The sequence below is a fragment of the Myotis brandtii genome, unplaced genomic scaffold, assembly GCF_000412655.1.
Source record: "Myotis brandtii unplaced genomic scaffold, ASM41265v1 scaffold51, whole genome shotgun sequence".
In the NCBI taxonomy this organism is placed as follows: Eukaryota; Metazoa; Chordata; class Mammalia; order Chiroptera; family Vespertilionidae; genus Myotis; species Myotis brandtii.
In genome coordinates, this window is record NW_005369442.1 from 526,129 (window position 1) to 547,314 (window position 21,186).

The window sequence follows — 21,186 nt, forward strand, 5'->3', positions numbered from 1 at the left end:
GTGAGGAAAAGGTGACTAGGAACCTTAGGATCTGACCAGGATGGAAAACAAGATTTGACACAGCAATTTGGTGTATCTTCCCCCACTAGATTCTAGCTCCATATTCACCCTTACGTTCGAAGCAGCACATATCTTTTAGGGACTAAGAAATTAATGATGATGGTGGTATGACAGATACAGGGTCATACAGATGTCAGTGACAAGGTCAAAATAAGAATTTAGTTTTTGAGTCCCTGAATCTGATCACCGAGTCAGTAGAATGACCCCACTCCTTTGCCTCCAACAACTTTTTTTTTTAAAATGGTATCTAGAAAAACATGCACATGAGGTATGTTGGAGAAAAGTAGTGAAGTTTCAAGATCCTGTAATATTTGCAACGTGTAGCTGTGATGAGAGTCACTCCTAAAATTCTAAGCTGTACAGTTTACCAAGTCATGCTTTGTCATGAATGTATGAAATTTAGGGCTTTATGTAAAAATTATTTGGGCTGTTAAGAATTCAGTTCAGAAGAATGTTTTAAATCTATATAGTAACCTATGAGCATTACATTTACCACAATGCCATGCTAAGAACATCTGTTTAAATGGGCATTTGATGCTATACTTGCTGTGCTCATCTGTAAAGAGCACACAGATCTAGCAGGTCTCATTTCACTGGCTCCAGGGAACAAAGGTGTTGCCTTTTCCCAATTATGTAGTGGAACTCATGAGCTGGAATCGCATATTTAGACCAAGTAGGTAACGTGTGTAGTTTGTTATTCACTTTCTGGCTCTGTCTAAAGGCCAAACACCTTCTTTTTAAAAATTTGAAGAGCCTGGTTGCCAGTTGTTCTTTGAAGAAATAACTTTTCATTTAAATAGTAATTCATGCAAAGGAGGGGGATCACACATATGTCAGTATTAATGAAAACCCATCTTATCACCATCTCTACAACTAGTTTTGCATTTTTTTAAGCTTCTGCATTGAGTCTGTAAGTTGCCTGAGGAAAAAAAGCACAAGGAGGATACTAAAATCTGAAATTCATGATTATTTTCTTTATTTATTAAATGCATATATTTGAACTCCTAAGGAAATAGGAACCCACTGATCCAGAATTACAGATAGATGAGAACACCTCAACATAGGCATAACTCTCAGAATAAGTCATTCTCACGTGGAACACTGGATAGATATAAAAGCTGAATCACCAAGGTATTGAATGTTCAGATGTTTTTTTGCCTTTAGGCTCTCAAATCTTTGGTCCATATTTCTTTGTTCTCTCATTTTAGGTTATGACACCAGACAGTTCCACAAAGCTGTCTCTTTCACAGAGTTATTCTAGCCAGGGTGCTCAAAAATCTTAAGTCAACACGGAGAAAAATAAAGTTGTACTAAGTTCTAAATCAGTCCACTGCCCGTAGTTCAAGCTTCTGTCTCCTGAGATCTCCCCTCGTCAGGAGCCTGACTCTCTCTGTCTCTAACTCTGGGGCCTGGCACCCAGGGCTGCTGCTGAGTAAGCTGAGGTTAGGACTCCACATATGTAAAGTTGGTCAAATTTAAAACAGTTGTGGTTTCCCTGTAATAACTTTTCCCTGAAATAATGTGGAGAGAGGCAGAAGCGTGGTACTGTGGGAGAAAACATGACCAGAGGACGTGTTGCCTGGGAACTTCTTTGTCAGGCAAATATGAGTCATGGGGTAGGTACAAGGCCAGTGCTGCCACGGGTTGGTTGGAAATCTGAGTTTTAACCTTTGAAGGGTATTTAGTTGAAGGCCCGCAGGTTGGTGTGTGTTACAAGTATCACATAAATAAATTCCACTCTTGTGATTGCTTAACTGGGTTTCCCCAACATTCTATTTTTTCCATTTCTTTTCCAACTAGCTTTGCCCAGTTTTTTAAAAAACATTTCTCCTCCCCTGCTTATAAAGCACATTGGCTTTGTTTAGTAAGCAGAAGAATCTTTTAGGAAGTCCCACTATTAGGCAAGATTTCATAAATTAACGTTCTCAGGGGAAAAAATGTTTTTCCTCTTCTGTTACTAATCTACAAAAGTAGCCTGCCATATGTAATCATATGTAGGATGCCAATTTTTTCCAAATGACACAAGTAGGGGAGTTTTTGTTTTGCTTATTGCGAAGTCTAAGTTGGCCGACCTTCTCCAGAATGAATGCAAGTTGCACTGGTTGACCTGCAGAGGGCGCTAACAAGTGTAACACAAAAAGTCTAGTTTTTACAGAGAAAAAAAAATAATGCTTAGAGTGCAGTTTCTTTATGAAGAAAAACAACAAGGACTCTTTCTTTTTCATTGGTTAATGCCTTCATAAACATTGTCTATTTTCTGTCGCATTTGTTCTCACAAACAGATAGGAATCCTCAACTTAATAATGGCCTGACTGTATTTGAGATCTGAGATAGGAATATATTCCAAGCTCTACAAGGTCAGGAACTGTGTCAGTCTTCTTCCTCATTGTACCACCCCACTCTTGGCACACAGGAAGTGCTCAGCCAATAATAACTGAACAAATTAAAGTGGACAAAAATAAAGATTCTGGCCCAGGCCAGCATGGTTCAGTTAGTTGAGCATCATCATGTGCACCAAAAGGTTGCTGGTTTGATTCCAGTCAGGGCACATGCCTACATTGTGGGTTCAGTCCCCAGTTGGGGTGCGTATGGGAGGCAACTGATGGATGCTTTTCTCTCTCTTTTCCTCTCCCCCTTCCTTCCACTCTCTCTAAAATCAATGAAAATATATTTTAAAAAATAGAGATTCTCTCTTGGGAACAAAGATTTGGTGCTTGTTCTTTGGTAAATGGGTTGACAAAAAATCCCTAGAGATAGAATGTGTAAATTATATTTTATATTTATTTACATTTTTATAATTTGATTCAATTCATTCATTCAACAAATATGTATTATTTACTATTGCCAGGCATTTCTCTAAGTGCTTGAGATATGATACTCTAATATTTTCTACTAAATTGGAAGGTAATAACTAGTTGACAGAAAAACGACATAAAGCAGATTAGAGGATATAGAATTGTGAATAGTAAGTGCTATTTTAAATGGGATTGTCAGAGTGATGTTTGAGAAGAGACCTGAAGTGTGGGAGTGAGTTTTACAGGTACTTGGAAGAGTCTTCCAGCCAGAAGGACAGCAAGAACGTCAGCCCGGAAGTGAAGAAGTTCTTGAAATGTCTGAGGAGTAACAAGAAGGCCCCGTGACTGAGCTGGGTAAGCAAAGGGGAGAATACTAAAAATTCTTCCCTTTGTTTAGGAAGTGAAGTTGGAGACATAAGTAAAGGTCAGACAGATTATGTATGGCTCTACAGGCCAGTGTTAGGTTTGGAGTTTTTAATATAAGTGTCTTGGGGAGCATCAGAGAGCTGAGCACAAGAGAGGGACATGATGGCCTTGACTTTGTAAAGTGGTCATTCTCACTGCTGTGTGAAGAGCAGAGGCAGCGGACTGAGTGTGGAAGCAAGGAGACCAGGTAAGAGGTTCTTGCAGTGGCCAAACCAAAGCTGATGGCCTGGTTTGTGGTGACAAAGGAAGGTGGTGACAAATGGATTGTGGGAGGGGGATATTAAAAGGAGTAAAGATTCTTTTTGGCCCAAGTACTGGGTAAATGGTGGTGCCATTTTTAGAGACTGGGAAAGACTAAGGGAAGAGCAGGTATGACAAGGGGTGGAGTGGAAGGAAGCCAAGGGTTCAGTTTTGGACATTAAATTTGAAATGGCTTTTAGACATCCACATGGAGAAACCAAGCGGGCAGTTGAGTATGAGATGTGGTCTTTAGAGGAGTTGAGGCTGGGCCTGTGCACTTGGGAATAGCTGGCATAAACTCCGGAAGGGAAATGCCTCTTGTGACTCTGCTTTTATTTACTGCCTGCATAACCTCACACCCTGTTGGGAAGATCCATGAGGCGGAGAATCACCTTGGAATTAGGACATCACTGAGAGCCACAGTTCAGGAGCCAAGGCACAACGTGTCCTTCCTATTCTGGTGGGTGGAGCAAGCAGGGCAAGGCCCCTTGTCCCCTCTGCTCAAGTTGTCCACATTTAACATGACAGTCTCCTCCACCACTTGGTTCTCCTCAAAGAACAGGGATAACACATGCATGATATTGAAAAGTGTTGCCTCCCTAACCGGTTTGGCTCAGTGGATAGAGCGTCGGCCTGCGGACTCAAGGGTCCCAGGTTCGATTCCGGTCAAGGGCATATACCTTGGTTGCGGGCACATACCCAGTGGGGAGTGTGCAGGAAGCAGCTGATTGATGTTTCTCTCTCATCGATGTTTCTAACTCTCTATCCCTCTCCCTTCCTCTCTGTAAAAAATCAATAAAATATATTTCAAAAAAATCAGGAACTCCATGGCTGGAACCCAAAGGTGGGAAGATTTATTAGGACGTCGTAGATAATGTCCTTAGGGCAGGCTCTGCTATGTCACCCTCTATGGATCTAGGTATAAGATTCAGGCAACTACTGATGCGAACTCACTGTTGAAGTCACTTCAGTCGCTAAGTGGAAGCTGATATGATGGACTGGGGAATGGCAGATATGCGTAAGACACCATGCTCCAGGCATTAACCACTTCCTTACAGGCTTTAGCAACATGTTCTTTGTGTTGTCTCTCCTTAAAACAAGCCTCCCTGCCTCGCCCACCCAGAGAACTTCTGATTTCTCAAAGCCCGGGTTCAAGATCTTCCTCCTCTGAGGAATTCCTAGGCCCCTCTAAGCAAAAATCTCGCCTTTGCCTGTGCAACACAGTGCTTAGTGTCTCCATTCCAGGACTGTCACACCACGTGGCAGTCATTAGGAAAAGCCCAGCTCCCCTATTGGACTGTGGGCTCCTTTGGGAAGACAGCCGGAGTGTCATCATCCCTCTGTTCTCTGCACCTCACCCAGGACTAGTCAAGCAGCAGAAACGTAATACATATTGAGTGAGTTAAGTGAATGAATGGGTTAGAATTAAACACACATACACACACACACACACACACAAAATACCAAACCCCAGAACAAAGCCTGTTCTTCTAAGAAAAAGCTAGAAGCTCAGTGAACTTTGGAAAAACCAATGATGACTCAGCTCAAGTCAACAAGATGCATGCTGGGGGTTGATGACATGACACTGGTTGGAAAGTGAATTATTCTGAACCAATGTTGCACTGTTGGGAACTCTTATTTGCCTGAATGATCAATAATTTCTCTCTCTCTTTTAGTAGGGGACTTCCTCCAAAGTTCATACTTGAGTTTCTGTGGGCTTTCCGGGGGGCCTGGACATAGCCACAGAGACGAGGCTTAGCCTTAGCCAATCCTATAGTGGCTCTGTCCACAGGATCGCTGGAGGGTGCACAGCCCCACTTCTATGGCAGTTAGTACAACGCGATGACTTGAATGTGTCCAGCATGTATCTGAATGACCCCTGGGTCTGCACCTAACATACTGGGTACAGGGATGACACAACCCTGCTGACCTCGAGTGATCTTAACCGGGTGAGCTTACAGCACACAGCCCAACGTGTTTACCTGCGTTAGACTGACGGATGGCTGGCCAAGCCTAAGGAATGTCCACGACCCCAAACCACATTATTTGCTTGAGTAATGTTCTTACCTGGCCCTTCGATCTTGACTCCTCGAATGGGAGGCACTGTATGTCACATTGGTAGTAACAGGACAGATGGCCAGGGTGATGGAGTTTTTGACCCGGATGTAGGAAAGACCTGTGACCCACCTGGATCAGATGAGCTGCGCTCTCTGGGCTGCCGTATCTGAGGTCATGTCCATTGATGGCTAACACACGGTCGTTCTCCTCCAGCTGACCGTGTCGGTCCGCCACACCGCCATCCAACACGTTGGAAATGAACACCCCGGGCTCATCCACCTTGCGCACCAGTTTTATCCCAAGCTGCTCCTCGGGGCTGCTTTTGTTGAGAATCACATGGAAGCTGTCATCGCGGGGCCCGCAGCTGTCCAGCGCCTGCCCGTTGTTCCTGCTCCGGAACTTCTGCTCCCGCAGCACAGTGAGCCACAGCACCCGGCAGGGCTGCCGCAGCAGGCGCAGGGCGTAGTTGTGACGGACATTGCTGATGTCCATCCCGTTGACCTGGGGGAGGGGACTCAGCTGTCAGTTCCGCCTGCCATGCCCCTTCCCAAGAGGCTTAGGCCCACAGAATCACCAGGGCCGGGCCTCGGAGCCGCTCTGCTCTGTCCAAATATCCCCATCTTCCCACATTACTCCACATGACTTGCCGTGAGGTCACCTGTACCACCGTCTCAGGTCACAGTGGAGACCATCTTTCTGCTACCTCACCCTGACACAAGCCCCACATTTGTTTATGCAATCCAGACTCTCATTTTTTCATTTGGAGTTGGGGTGGAAAAGAAATAAAAAGTAGGAAAAGGCAAATGAGAATAGAAAACATTCCATTGAGCTCAATGATAATAGTAAACTGCTGTTCAATTCAAACTGAGGTGACATTTTCTTTTCCAAAGCCCCCAAATGAATTTTTCTCCCTGGGTCACCCATACTGAGTGTCAGTCCCCACTACTCTGTGTGTGTGTGTGTGTGTGAGAGAGAGAGAGAGAGAGAGGGGATGTGTGCGAGAGTGTGCATGAATGTGCTTGTTTATTGGCAAGTGTGTGAATGTGAGTGTGTGTGTGTGTGTGTGTGTGTGTGTGAGAGAGAGAGAGAGAGAGAGATGGAGAAGGGGAGAGAGTCAGGTCTGCAAGGTCTTTTGCCCATGTTCTCAACAAAAGAAAAAAATCTCTGCAGTTTCAAACAAACTGACGTGAATAGAAGTTTCTAGGCTCTTTTATTGAAAGGCTGGGTCACTTTATGATGCCACTTAAAGATCCTCAAGCTCAGCCCTCTCATTTGTGCCTCTTTAAAGATCTGCCTCCGGATGCCTGGTGGCGCTTTCTGGTTTTGATTACCCTGCTAAGCAGGCGCAGCCCCTAGTGGTAGGCGCTGCTCTGGAAGAGGAGATTCACGCCGCGCTCTGTGCTTAAGGAGCGAGGCCCCACAGAAGAGAAACAATCTTCTTGAATTTCTATGGTTTGGTAAGAAACCTTGGGCTTGCAGCCAACTGCTAGAGGAGCTTCGCAGTGAGACTGTAAAAGGCCTTCCTGCAGCGGACAGTCGCCAGTTCTCTGCTGCATCTCCAGGGATGGAGGGAGGCTCCCCCTGCACAGGCAAGGCTTGCCACCTCTGTGCAAGCCCAGGTGAGCTTCAGGACCTGGCTCTGCTTGGCTGCCTTTTCCTGTGTCTGGTTTCCCCCATCACGTCCAGGCCAAGAGAAGGTCAGGGTTGCCCGCTAAACAGTCCTGGCAGCTCTTCTGCCTGCAAGTGCCAGTTGAAGGCCGTGTAAGAATCAACATGTTTTATTATGCAACCCTCCCAGGCAGCAGAGTTCCACCAGAACTGGGAGGACGCCACGCGGAGCATCGCAGACTGCACACGCTGACTGTCCCTTGGGGTTGATGGGCCCTGCCTTGTACTCCACCCTCGAAAGCCAATCGGAATTTCAGTTTTTTTCTACGATAAGTGCTTTCAATTTTCTCTTATTCCAAAGAGTAAGAACTCCTGGCCAAAGAAACTGCTCATGAGGTGTCAGGAGCTGGCCCCTCAGCAACCTAGAAGGGGTGGGATGAAACTGTCATCTGCGTATCAGACAGGAAATATATGACCAGGGAGAAATCCCTTGCCCCTTTTGGCACATGCTTGACTTGTGTCTGATAAACAACTCTTCCTTTATCCTTTCTCTTCTTCTGAAAATTACTCCCTGACGTCCTTCCCCCCAACCAAGCCTCACAGGACGGTAATGCCCAAAGCTTTCTGTCCCCCACCTGTCTCCCTGGAATGTCTGTGGGTTGGCAGGAATAATTTAGGGGTGACATTTTTTTTTTCATGGAGGGCCATTAAGCAACAGGAAATTTACTTTAGAGTCGTGTGTGAACGCAAATGATTAGATAAAATACAAAGTGTTCCATTAGTCTACTTTAAAAACAATTTCAGAAGACATATGCTCTAGTTTTATATTATTTTATATTATATTACATAAAGTAGGAGGGAGAGGTAGAAAGAAGGAGAGAGCGAGGAAGAGGAGAAGGAAGAGAGGGGAGGTAGAGGAAGGGAAGAGAGAGGATGGAAGAAGCTAGAGGGTAAAGAAAGAAGAAGGAGGGGAAGCCAGACAAAATGATAGAGATTGAAAGAAATATTTATATAAAGAGAGCCTAAAGAAGAGTGAAAGAATGAGAAAGACAGAGAGGAACAAAGACTATCTCAATTAAACTGTAAATCTCATATTAAGAACACATCAACATAGTAACTATGAAAAGTAATTGCTCCATATTTATTTTAGTATTTCATCCATGCATCCATCCATCCACCCACCCAGTTAGTTGCTCTGAGGTGATTTTTATTAAGCCCCTTTTCATGGCCTCACAGCCATGGTCTCTACCTTTAGGATGATGTCTCCTGGCAGTAGCCGGCCGTCTCTGGCAATCACCCCATCACGATAGATGTGTTGGATAATGATATGGACCAGCGGGGTTTCACTGCCTCCCACAAGCCTAATGGAGAGGCTCTCATTGGGATCCGCTCTATTAATCTTGATGCTGGTAATTTCACCGTCTGGGATCAGGTGATACAACCTTGGAAAGACTAAAATGGACAAAGACAGTATTTACTTTAAGACGCCCACCCAATGGACATTTCCAACCACTCTTCTTGCCAAACTTTGGTTTCAGCCAAACTAAACTATGCATACATGTTTTCCATTTTCCTTCCTGCGTGCCAGCATAAGTTTCTTTGCCTGGAATGTTTTTTATTCTAGGCCTGAACCCAAGTCTTCCTTCAAGGCCTGCATAAAATGATCCGTTCCAATTAAACTCTGCCCTGATCCCCCATCCCCTGTTCTCTCTAAACATCCCATTTCCCATAAAACTCTCTTCATTTCTCATAGCATTCAACCTTCTGTTATTTTTCATGCCCATTTCTTTAAAAAAATGTTTTATTGATTTTTTTTTTTTTTAGAGAGACGGGAAAGGAGAGGGAGAGAGAGAGAAATGATGAGAGAGAAACATTGATTGGCTGCCTTCTGCATGCCCCCTACTGGGGATCGAGCCCACAACCTGGGCATGTGCTCTGAGAGGGAATTGAACCAGTGGCCTCTTGGTTCATGGGTTGACGCTCAACCACTGAGCAACACTGGCCTGGCTCATGCCAATTTCTTATATCTCCCATTGAATTCTAAGATACTTGAGGACAAATTTCTGGCTCATTTGAAGTTCTGTGTACAGATCTCTGCACATGGAGACTGCAGCCAATGTTTGGGTGAACAGGAATGAATGAATGAATGACCCTCTCTTATGGAATGGACTGCAGTTTCCTCACTTACTTATCAAGGAACAAAACAGAATAAATCTGCTCTTCTGCTCTCTCAGATAATTTTGAAGATTTCTTCCTGAAAGTCCCCACTTTTCAGGCTTAGGGACTCACCGGTCCTCTCTACCAGACATGTTTGTCAATAAAGGAAGTCCAACAGCCTGATTCATGACCAAGAAAAGAGCCGCAGCCTCAGTTGGTGACTTTAAGAGGTTTGGCCACCGATCTTCCACCATCACTAATTCAGAGCTAGGAGACTCGGGGATCATCATGGGTGGTGTTTGCAAACTTGATTTTTTAACTGAGGACTCTTCTTTCCCGTGAAATACGTCACGCGCCCACCCCCGCCCCACTGTGCCCACACGCAGATCTGCTGTAGTCGGTGTGCAGCTAGAGAGCAAGTCAGGCCTTTATTTTTCAAGTGAGGACATTTGAGCTCAGAGGGGGAAGTGACGTGACTGGTTGGAGGCCATGTCCACTTAGTTAGGGGCCCTCAGAGCCAGGTCAGAACCTCACTTACTTATCAAGGAACAAAACAGAATAAATCTGCTCTTCTGCTCTCTCAGATAATTTTGAAGATTTCTTCCTGAAAGTCCCCACTTTTCAGGCTTAGGGACTCACCGGTCCTCTCTACCAGACATGTTTGTCAATAAAGGAAGTCCAACAGCCTGATTCATGACCAAGAAAAGAGCCGCAGCCTCAGTTGGTGACTTTAAGAGGTTTGGCCACCGATCTTCCACCATCACTAATTCAGAGCTAGGAGACTCGGGGATCATCATGGGTGGTGTTTGCAAACTTGATTTTTTAACTGAGGACTCTTCTTTCCCGTGAAATACGTCACGCGCCCACCCCCGCCCCACTGTGCCCACACGCAGATTTGCTGTAGTCGGTGTGCAGCTAGAGAGCAAGTCAGGCCTTTATTTTTCAAGTGAGGACATTTGAGCTCAGAGGGGGGAAGTGACGTGACTGGTTGGAGGCCATGTCACTTAGTTAGGTGGCCCTCAGAGCCAGGTCAGAACCCAGGGCTCCTGATGACCACCCTTCCCATCACCTGCCTCAGGTGTCCCTGGAGCCAGGGGTTCACAGCCCGGTGACAGTCCCACAGGGGCTTTCCCTGTAGGTTTGTAAGCCAGCAGCACCCCCGGCACTGCTCTCCACCTGGGTTTGGAGAGAAGTGAACAGAGGTGATGCCCTAAGTGCCGGCCAGGCTACACCGAGTGGGAGGAGGAAGCACGCCTCCCGAGTTGCTGGAGGCTGAGTTTGGATGAGGAGGGCGGAGAAGCTTCTGTCTCCTGTAGCTGCTGACAGCTGCCTCTGCCCCCAATTCGCCCTTAATTAAGTCATCTGGGAAGATCAAGACCGCAGGCCTGGTTCCACATAGTACACTCTTTGTGACTGTTATCAAAACCATGACCCTAGTCCATTTTCCCTAATGAACTCAGTTCACTAATGAGCCTTCAACTCTCTAGGAACAATACAGAAAGAATTCAAGTTATTTCTAAGTATTGTAGAACATGAGAAACAAAGCAATTTAGCGGCCAGAGAGAGCCAGAGACATTGTAAATGCGGGTCCTTCACCTCCACTGGGATTTAATTTCAAGTGAGTGATTGGCTTTGCTGTGAGGCTGTGGGCAGTCGTCTTAATCTGCCAGCTCCTGGTGCTAACAGCATGAGGGTGACTGAGGTCAATTAATGTTTAAGTTACTCCAGTTACATTAAATAGATATACCGCAAGCATTTGTTGGAACAGGTTTGGTGACAAGGGAATGGAAATTAAAAAAAAATTTTTCGAGCAAAGAAAGATTTAGAAAGAGTCAAAGCTGCCAATTTTTCCCCTCTCCTCCCCCTCTCTTCCCAGCAGATTTACAAAAACCATACATCCAAACCTATTGATTTGATAATCAGAGAGGACACACCCAATAACACTTGTAAATGATGCTAATTAGGGCCACCCCAGTGAGACTCCAGTGCCTTTAAAGAGTTAAAGTAAGTTTTAAACTGCCAAACTCGTGCTGGTCTAGGACAAAACAAACTTGTTCAATATTCTGTCTTCCCTCATGGACTAAGGAATATAACGTTATTTGCTAGAGTTTAATATAGCCTGAGCATTGAGCTAAGTGATTGGCATGCACAGTTTTTTGTTTTGTTTTGTTTTTAGTCTTAACAATCTTATGAAGTAGATAATTATTATCCCTGTTTTTTTAGATATGAAACACCGAAGCTTAGAGAAGTTCAGTAACCTGGCCAGGGTCATGCAGCCAATAAGTAGTAGAGACAGTCTCTTTACGGATATAAAGGTGTGGCTAACCCACACCACGGGAGTTCACCAGTATCACTACCAGCCCCACTGGGTCCTCAGACCTCACCCTATTCCAGGGCAACAGCTTCCCAGAGCATCTCAGGAAATCTATTCTCTCCCACTCTAGGCCCCCTGCACACAGAACACGGCTGCCACCCTCATCTTTTTGAAACATGGCTCCAATCCTCAACAATTCCACCCACGTTTTCAGGTGGATACAAGTCCAGACTCTTAATGGCATTCAGCACCCTCTCTGATCTGACCTAATGAATCTCCCACTACTTTCCAACACAGTCAAGATCTCCATGTCCACCCAGATCTGAAACCATTCCTTAAACATGGACAACACTGCCCTGCTCGGAACTGACACTGCTCTCCCTGTGGCTGCCATTGTCATTCATGTGCACCTCACTCTATGGCATTCTATTTTCTTTTAGTCTTGATCGAACCTCTTGAAGCCAGGAATTGGATTTTATATGCTTCATAAAAAATTACAGAGCCTCGGCTAGTGCCTTATACATAGAAACCTCTTATTAAAAATGTTTCTGCAATAAACATGCAAATAAATCTTATTCATGCAGGAGAAAACTTTATATAGAGTGTCATTAAGGAGCCTTTACTAAGAAAGGAAGACTGGCATAAAGGAAGTTCTAATCATGTCACGTATTCATTGCACACACGTTCAGCAAACACCATTATGCACTAGATCCTGTGTTTGGCCTTGAGAGTACAAAAGCTCAGAAGAAGAACCCTTACCGTTATAGGTACAGTTATAATGAATGGTGGTCATTGCGATAATAGAGATCCAGGTGCTTTAAGAATACAAAAGAAGGGGGACTGAGGGAATCAGGGAGGGCTTCCAGGAGGAGGCAAAGCCTAGGCTGGAAGGAGGCATTAGAATGCCAGATGAAGGTGAGTGGAAGTGCAGGCTGGACAACAGCATGGAAGTGAGCAAAAGAGTATTTACAGGACTGGGATAGTAAGTTCAGGATAGTTAATGCAAGCAGTGTGTGTGTGAGTACGTGTATATGTATGTGTGTGAGCATGTGCGTACAGGGTGAGAGGTGATAAGTGAGCAAGAAGGGGTGTTATAACACTGCTTAGAAATTCTCTAAAGGCAGTGGTTTGGATTCTACCAACCAACCCCCCAGAGAGAAGGGTACTTAACCAGTAGTTAAGAGAGTGGGTTCTGGAGCTGGAGACCTGGTTTAAAATCCTAAGTGTGCCATTTTCTAGCTGGGTGACTTTGGGCTATTAACTTAATGTCTCTGGGCCTGTTTCCTCATCTGTAATATGAACATGATAATCCCCTAGTGTTGTGATATCGAAATGACTTAGAACACTACCTAGCACACAGAAAAAGCTCATTTTTAAGCTAATATTATTACTACCCTAAATTCTAATATAAAATGAAAAGAAGGAAACGAACAGTATTTCCTCAGCTCCATTTATATTTGAGAAAACACGTAGGATCTAAGACCCAATAACAACTTTGCGTGGATTCTAGAGCCACATTACTGGCGTTCAACATTTAGTAAGGTACTTTGGGGAAGCTAAGGAACGTCCCTACGCCTCAGTTCCCTCGTCTGTCAAACAGCTACTTTCTAGGGTTGTTGTGTGGATTACATGAGCGAATGCATGGAAAACACTCAGAACCATATCATCATACCTAGTTGTGATAAGGACCACCAGTAGCTACACAGCCTTTACCAGGCACTGCTCTCACTGCTTTTCACTTACCAACTCTGCTTATTCTTGGTATGGGTTAAGCTAGTACCTGAAGGTAAGGGTTCTCACCGCTTTTCCCTCAGCCTATGGAAAAAGAGAACAACAATTTCTGCTTGCAGTTACTTATGTGAGAACCAGGCTAAGCGAGGTAAGAAATATTTTATACCCTTGGGAAGAGAGTTGCCACAGAAAGCGAGTGGCGGTCAGGTTGTCATCACACAGACATGATTCTGGAAGGCCAGCCCATTCCCAGCCTGCGGGGAGTTCATTTACCTTCAGGGGAAGTGGTGCTTTCAGAGTTTTCTCCGCCCTCCTCGGCTTGATTGGCCTCTGCACTTCCACTCTTTGTCCTTCGCAGAACACTCAGAGCTCGGTTTATTTTTTTAAACGATCTGCTTCTAATAGAGGATCGCTCGAAGGGCCGTGCTGAGGAAAGGAGAGAAGAAACAGTGGCCACACGGTCACAGAAGCCCTCCCTTATGCGCGTCCGGTAAGACGTGTGCAGGAAAACACACACAGTGATCGCTGCTGGGTGGCAGGGCGATAGAATTCACTTAGGAACGTTTTCTAAATTTTTCTACAATGAAATTGCACGGCTTGTTTTAAATCTGCTTTTCTTTTTTTCTGGACCGGACTGAACAGACCAGCACCTTTCTTGAGCAGCATTGATGGGAAGGAATGGACAGGCGGGACTGATGAATCAGTACCCCTTCCACCAACTCAGATTACACACATTTTTAATGATCTGAGGGACTCGTGGTTCTATTTCACTTTGGAGGATTGGACATTGCATCGCTGCCAAAACTACCAGAATGACTTCTCTTTAAAAAAAAAAAAAGAAACATTTCGAGAACTTTCCACAGTGACTACTCCACGGAGGGTCACCTCAAGGGAAGGAGCCCATTCCCGGACAACCACCCCTTTGACTCACCCCTTGTTCGGTTGCTCCGGCCAAAGTCTGATGGGCTGTCTGCTGGCTGCCCATCCTCTGCTGCGGACACGTAGGCAGGGTTGTCCAGGCCAGGCTCGTCTGTCATTAAGGCGACGGTGGCAGCTGCAGAAACCTCTGGGAAGAGTGTCGTGGCCGCGAGGCTCGCACAGCCATCCACACAGCCATCCTGGGAGCGCCTCTTCCTGTCCTTGGTCAGGCCATAGTGGGAGGCGCCTTTACAGCTGCAGGAGAACCAGGAGAAATGGCTCAGCTTTGCTCCTTACCCACCAGCCTCTACTGGAGAGGAGCACGCTTGCTACTCTCCGAACTTGATTTGCTCACCCCTAGATCTACCTCCCTTTTCACACATCCGTACTCAGCAGACCCTTGCCAACAAAATGAACTGCTAATTTGAGATACATTTTGAAAGATGCTCATCACATTCTCTTACTTAAAGCAATTTCTATACTGGCCTCTGGAATGCACATGTATGAAAGTTGTCAAGGTGTCTTCGAGACTAGGGCTTGAGGCTGGTGATCTTCAGCTATCTGAATGGTAATTCCTTCTTGCTGGTGTTTATTTTGACCACCAAAGTGCTTAGTCACATTCTCAGTCCTGTCTTTTGGGTTTAGCTCCCAGAGCTCTGAACATAAATACCAAGTTCCTCCCAGATTCCATATTTAACTGTCCATGGAAACAGAGTCGCCACCACCACCAGGCCACAGGAATTCACTCCGCATTGCTATTCTTGAGAGGCGGGCTTGCTAGCTTTCCTTCTCTACATCTGGGCTGGTCTCAGTGAGGCTCCCACGCACTGAGAAATTTCATTCATTGTCATGTCTTCTAACACTGGGAGGGTAAAACAACATGCATAATCTTAAAAAAAAAGGACATAAAATGTAATGGTCTATACCCATTTACCATCCGTGTTAAAGAGCAGGCCCAGGGTCTAGGGGACCAGGGTTTGAGTTGATCTAGGTCCATATTTTGCTATAAATGTACTTCTCTGTGCCACTGGGCAAGTCGTTTCAGCTCTCAGGTGGGGTTTTGGTCAGAAAATGGTGATGATTGAACTACCTCATTGCACGGTGGTGAGGAAGTAGCCACAGATAGCCACACCAGCTCCTACAGTTGTTGTGAGGGCAGAAATTATATCGGTGAGCCCTTTTAAGAAGTGGCCATTTGCATATAATGGACGTGCTAATTAGTATTTTTTTTAAAAAATCAACTCATTACACAAAACCTTATATGGTTGAGCCATTTTAAATATATTTCTTTATTGATTTCAGAGAGGAAGGGAGAAGGAGAGAGAGAGATAGAAACATCAATGATGAGAGAGAATCATTGATTGGCTGCCTCCTGCACACCCCCTACTGGGGAATGAGCCCGCAACCCAGGCATGTGCCCTTGACCGGAATCGAACCTGGGACCCTTCAGTCCGCAGGCTGACGCTTTATCCACTGAGCCAAGCCGGCTAGGGCTGTTGAGCCATTTTACACACTTGATCTTAGCCCAAAGAACAAGAAGCGATGAGCTATTTTAAATAACCCAGTGGAGAGCCTACTTGGAGCGATGCTTCATGTAAGATGCTTAGAAGTAAACAGAACCAAATGGCAGTCTACAGTCAACATGCAGACAGGATTTATAGGGCCCATAGAACCACATAGCGGGTGAAGAGAAGAGCCTATTGTCCCGGTCAGAATTCTTGCTTTAAAGTCTACCAAGCTGTGTGATCTGGGGCAATTTTGTTAACCTCGTTAAACTTTCTAATCTGCACATGCACCTTGGGTTGCTGTGAGGTCTGGCTGACATTAAGTCTTGTCAAGAGTTTAGTACCTGACCAGACAGATAGATGGTTTTCAATAGATGGTAGCTGCTTGCACGATTTATCCATTCTAAGATGCTCATTTTTTTCACACTTTCACATCTCTGAGGATGCTCGGGGGCTGATGGCTCATACAGTTTCTGTTGCAAGCCGAAGCCATGATGCAGACGCCACTGCCCCAGCATGGCAGACACGGCACAGCTGTCCCTCTTGTCACCCCTACTGAGTCACATCCACTCTCGGTACTACAACATTGAGTTTAAGTGTCATTAAATGTCTTAGAAGAAGTTACATTATGACTCAGGATTGAAATGAAAAGCTACAGTATATTTAGAAAGTCTCAAAAACAGCAGTGGCATGTACATTTGGTATTGGTAAAGCAAATATTCCTTGTTAGAAGGAGGACAGAAATTCCACATTTTCTTGCCAGGAGACAAGCAAATGCTTTATTTGCTTAGAAAGATACCCCCCAAGGAGATGAAAAGCGGTGTTACATTTTGTTACTGAGATCATGCAAAAGGATTGGTCCATTTTATGCCAAACAACACAACTAGAGGGTGGGAGAAGTCACCAATTCATCTCCACAGATTTCAAAGCCCCAAGTGTCTGATGTGACCAATCCACACATCATAGGGATATCTTTGAAGGTGTTTTGAGATAATTCAACCAGTGGCAGATTTTTACATTTTCTTTTCTTGTTGCTACATGAAATATAATATTTCTTATAATCAGTGGCATCTTAGATTGGATGAATGTGGTTTTGCTATTGGTAGAAAGGGACTTTGATTATATAACCCTACACCCTTATCTTATCGAAGAAGAAACAGGCCTCCAGCTTCTAATGTTAGTCTTTCCCCCACTGAAAGCGTTCAGGCTCCCTGTTTGAATTGATGAGGTTTTACTGTTCTGATGAGCTACTCTGGCTTGGAATTGTTCTGCGTAAAAATAGCAAAGCGGCTGATATGGGAAACTAAAAAATTGGAAGAAACACTGTGTGATGGAAAAAATAAAAGCCAGCATGCATTTGAGCAACTCCAAAGTCATAAATATGCGGGTGGAACACTTCCATGCAAGCCAGCAGAGTTTGGTTAGCAATGCATGGGAAGGAAGTTCCTAGACTATTTAGTTGGACTGGGAAGAGTCTCTTTTCTTGGGCAGCAATGCTCTTGCCCTTAGCCATGTGCCCTGCCAGAGCAGGAAATGAATTTTCCTATTGGACAAATGGCTGGCAAAGGGACAAACCACGGTTTTTGGGGTCTTGGGGGGTGGGAGGGCATAGCACATCCCGGTGGAAAAATCGTGGCATCCTATTCTGCTGCCTCATTTGTGAGGAGGTTAAATGTTTTAAAAGTATTCCAAGGCCAGAGCATTAAGAAGCCATTGCTGTTTCACACCCTTGGATTTCAAAGACACATTTGAGTCCAGGCATGTAAGCCTTCCCCATGGCCTCATATCATGGCTATCCTTATGATGGCTGGAGAGGGTACGGAATCTAGACTTAATTTACCGTTCTGGCTCATAAGCCTTCGTGAAAAGGTTCTGCTAAAGCAACTCATACTTGTGTAGTGTTGCCTACTCCAATTTGTTGGCTTAGCTTGAATCAGAGGCACAGAGTGATCTATGAAGGTAGCAGCTTGTACTTAGTAATTATCTCTTTTGTGTTGACTAATACTGGGGCCGCTTGATTTACAAGCACAAAAGAGGGGAGGACAGAGGAAGAGCTGATTAGCAGTGGCCAGCACAGGAACATACGGTGAACCCTGGGTTGTGTTCAAAGCAAGCAGGATTTATTCTCCCTTTAAGTTATCCTAAGCACTAAGTACTCTCAGGTGGTGATGGGCGATGGCCATGAACTTGAAGGATGAACATAAGGAACATGGAAAACCATTTTTCAAACAAGCCATGCACTTCTGATATGCTCTCTGTTCAGCACAGCAATTCTGAAAATCATTTATCTATTTTTTGCTGTTGTTAATAATGGAGTTGGGATCTTGAGCTCCTATATCTAAGTGAGCTAGATGCAAGTTAGTCTTAACATAAGAATGCTGACACGGGTGTACTGTGGAATATTGTCCTTTTAGCAAGGGTGGGGAGCAAGAAGAGAAAATGAACCCCCTTCTTGTAAAAATCCCTGAGCCCATGGTTTCGCTATTAACAGCAGTTGACATGAAGCAGGATGGACCCACGCATAATTCACAGAGGCTCTGATGGGGTGTCCTCCGCTGAGCGCAGCACACCAGGCAACACAAGCTGGCTTGCAGGGGAGGGCTAGCTTCTGAGAGTGAGCTATCCACTATGACGGAAGAATAAAAGCTGTCCACAAGAAAGCGAGTCTCAATACCCTCATCACAACAGTCTGGGTAACTCTACAACCTCCCTTTGATCTAACTTTCCTTACATTCTTTCTCTCTTGGTTCACTTCTGAATTAGGTAAACATGGGGCTGCTCCTCATGTTGAGTTCATTAATTGCCTGGTCTGGTCCTACTTGAAGCAAGGCTTGCAAACTCATATGCTAGTCAGGTGAGGAAATGAGGGAGGTCGGTCTGGGAGGGGAGGACCATTCTGAGCAGTGTTTCAAAAGTGCAGCAGCCTATATGGCCTACAGACTTTGCTGAGCATTGCCTCAAGAAGACCAGCTCAAGAGTAATTACGTAAAAAAAGGACATCTAAATTAGAAAGCAAGAAGTAAAACTGTCATGATTTGTAGGTGACATGATATTATATATAGAAAACCCTAAAGACTCCACCAAAAAACTGGTAGAACTAACAAATTCAGTAAAGTTGGAGGATACCAAATCAATATACAAAAATATGTTGCATTTCTATACACTAATAATTATCTGTCAGAAAAAGAGTATAGAAAAGAGGACCCTTGTACACTATTGGTAGGAAAGTAAAATGGTGAAGCCACTATGGAAAACAATACAGAGGTTCCTCAAAATATTAAAAATAGAACTACCATAGGATCGATCCAGCAATCCACTTTTGGGTATTTATCCAAGGACATAGAAAACACTAATTTGAAAGATATCTACACTCCCATTATAGCACTTCTATAGTAGCTAAAATATGGAAGCAACCTAAGTGTCTATCAATAGATGAATGGATAAAGGAAAGGTGATACACACACACACACACACACACACACACACACACACACACATACACACACACACACTAGAGGCCCGGTGCACGGATTCGTGCATGGGTGGGGTCCCTCTGGGTGGCCTGCAGAAATTGGGCTGAAACCCACAGTCCAATGCCGCTTGCAGCTCCTACCTGCTGCTCCCGCTCATCCTGGCCCCACTGTGCCTGCTGCGGGCTCGCACTCAATCAGTCCTGATCAGGAGAGGCTTATGCTGCCACAGCAGCGCTCACCAGCCATGAGCCCTGCGTCTGGCGCCCTCCCAAGGGGAGTGGCCTGCGGGATCGGGCTGAAACTAGTTCTCTGACATCCCCTGAGGGGTCCTGGATTGTAAAAGGGCACAGGCTAGGCTGAGGGACCCCATCAGTGCACGATCAGGCCAGGGAGGGCTCTAAGGCATGTCCAGCCCATCTTGCAGAGTCCCGATCAGCCAGACCCCAGCAGTAAGCTAACCTGCCGGTCGGAGCATCTGCCCCCTGGTGGTCAGTGCACATCATAGTGAGCGGTTGAGCAGCCTTAGCATATTATTAGCATATTATGCTTTGATTGGTTGTTTGGTTGTTCTGCCATTCGGCCTATTTGCATATTACCCTTTTATTATATAGGATAAATCACACACACAATGGAATATTATTCAATCATAAAAATGTAATGAAATTTTGCCATTTGTGACAATATGGATGGACCTTGAGGTCATCATGCTAAGTGAAATAAGCCAGACAGAGAAAGGCAAATACCATATAGCCTCATATGTAAAATCTTAAAAAATAAACAAATAAAAACCAAGCTCATAGAAATAGAACAGATTGGTGGTTACCAGTGGTGGGGGAGGGGTATTGGTGAAATGGGTGAAGGGGTCAAATGGCACAAACTTCCATTTATAAAATAAATTAAGTCATGGACATGTAATGTACAAAATGGTGACTACAGTTGATAGTACTGTATAATACTGTATTGCATTTTTGAAAGTTGCTGAGAGAGTGAATCTTAAAAGTTCTCATTGCAAAATTTTATAATTATGTATGACAATGTTGTTAACTAGACTTATTGTGATCATTTTCAATACATAAGGAATCATTATGTTGTACACCTGAAACTAATATGCTATATGTAAATTATACTTCCATTTAAAAAAGATCGTGATACACCACATAAACAAAATGAAAGATAAAAATCACATGATCACATCAATAAATGCAGAAAAAGCATTTGATAAAATCCAACAGCCATTTATGATTAAAAAAAAATCTCAGCAAAGTGGGAATAGAGGGAACATACCTCAATGTAATAAAGGCCATATATGCAAACCTACAGCCAACATCATACTCAATGAGCATAAACTACAGCATTTCCCTTAAGATTGGGAACAAGACAGGGATGTCTGCTTCTACCACTCAACATAGTTCTGAAGTCCTAGCCAAAACAGTGAGACAAGAGAAGAAATAAGACATCCAAATTGAAAATGAAGAAGTAAAACTGTCATTATTTGCAGATAATATGAAAACCCTGACTAGACTGATAAATGCATTCAGCAAAGTAGTTGGATATAAAGTAAATATCCAGAAATCAGTGCATTTCTATACACCAATAATTGACTATCAGAAAAGGAAACTAAGAAAACAACCGCATTTACAATTGCATCAAAAATAAAATACCTAGGAATAAACTTAACCAAAGATATAAAAGACCTGTACTCAGAAAATTATAAAGACACTGAAGAAAGAAATTGAAGAAGATAAAATAAGTAGAAGCATATCCTGTATTCATGGGTAGGAAGAATTAACATTATTAAAATGTCTATACTACCCAAAGCAATCTATCGATTCAATGCAATTCCTATCAAGAGACCAATGGCATAATTCACAGAACTAAAACAAATATCCCCAAAATTTGTG

General features: G+C 44.2%; 1 protein-coding gene across 4 annotated transcripts in view; it reads right to left on the bottom strand.

The window, feature by feature from the left end:
* The window catches only part of LNX1 (ligand of numb-protein X 1, E3 ubiquitin protein ligase), a 112,469-nt gene that overhangs the window by 20,063 nt on the left and 71,220 nt on the right, over positions 1–21,186 (bottom strand). For all 4 annotated transcript variants that reach the window (XM_014548489.1, XM_005877151.2, XM_005877152.2 and 1 more), the window contains 4 exons: positions 14,321–14,562; positions 13,663–13,815; positions 8,437–8,639; positions 5,709–6,080 (listed from right to left, as the gene is read on the bottom strand). In XM_014548489.1, coding sequence (XP_014403975.1) covers positions 5,709–6,080; positions 8,437–8,639; positions 13,663–13,815; positions 14,321–14,562 — 970 coding nt within the window. The remainder of the gene's footprint in view (positions 1–5,708; positions 6,081–8,436; positions 8,640–13,662; positions 13,816–14,320; positions 14,563–21,186) is intronic.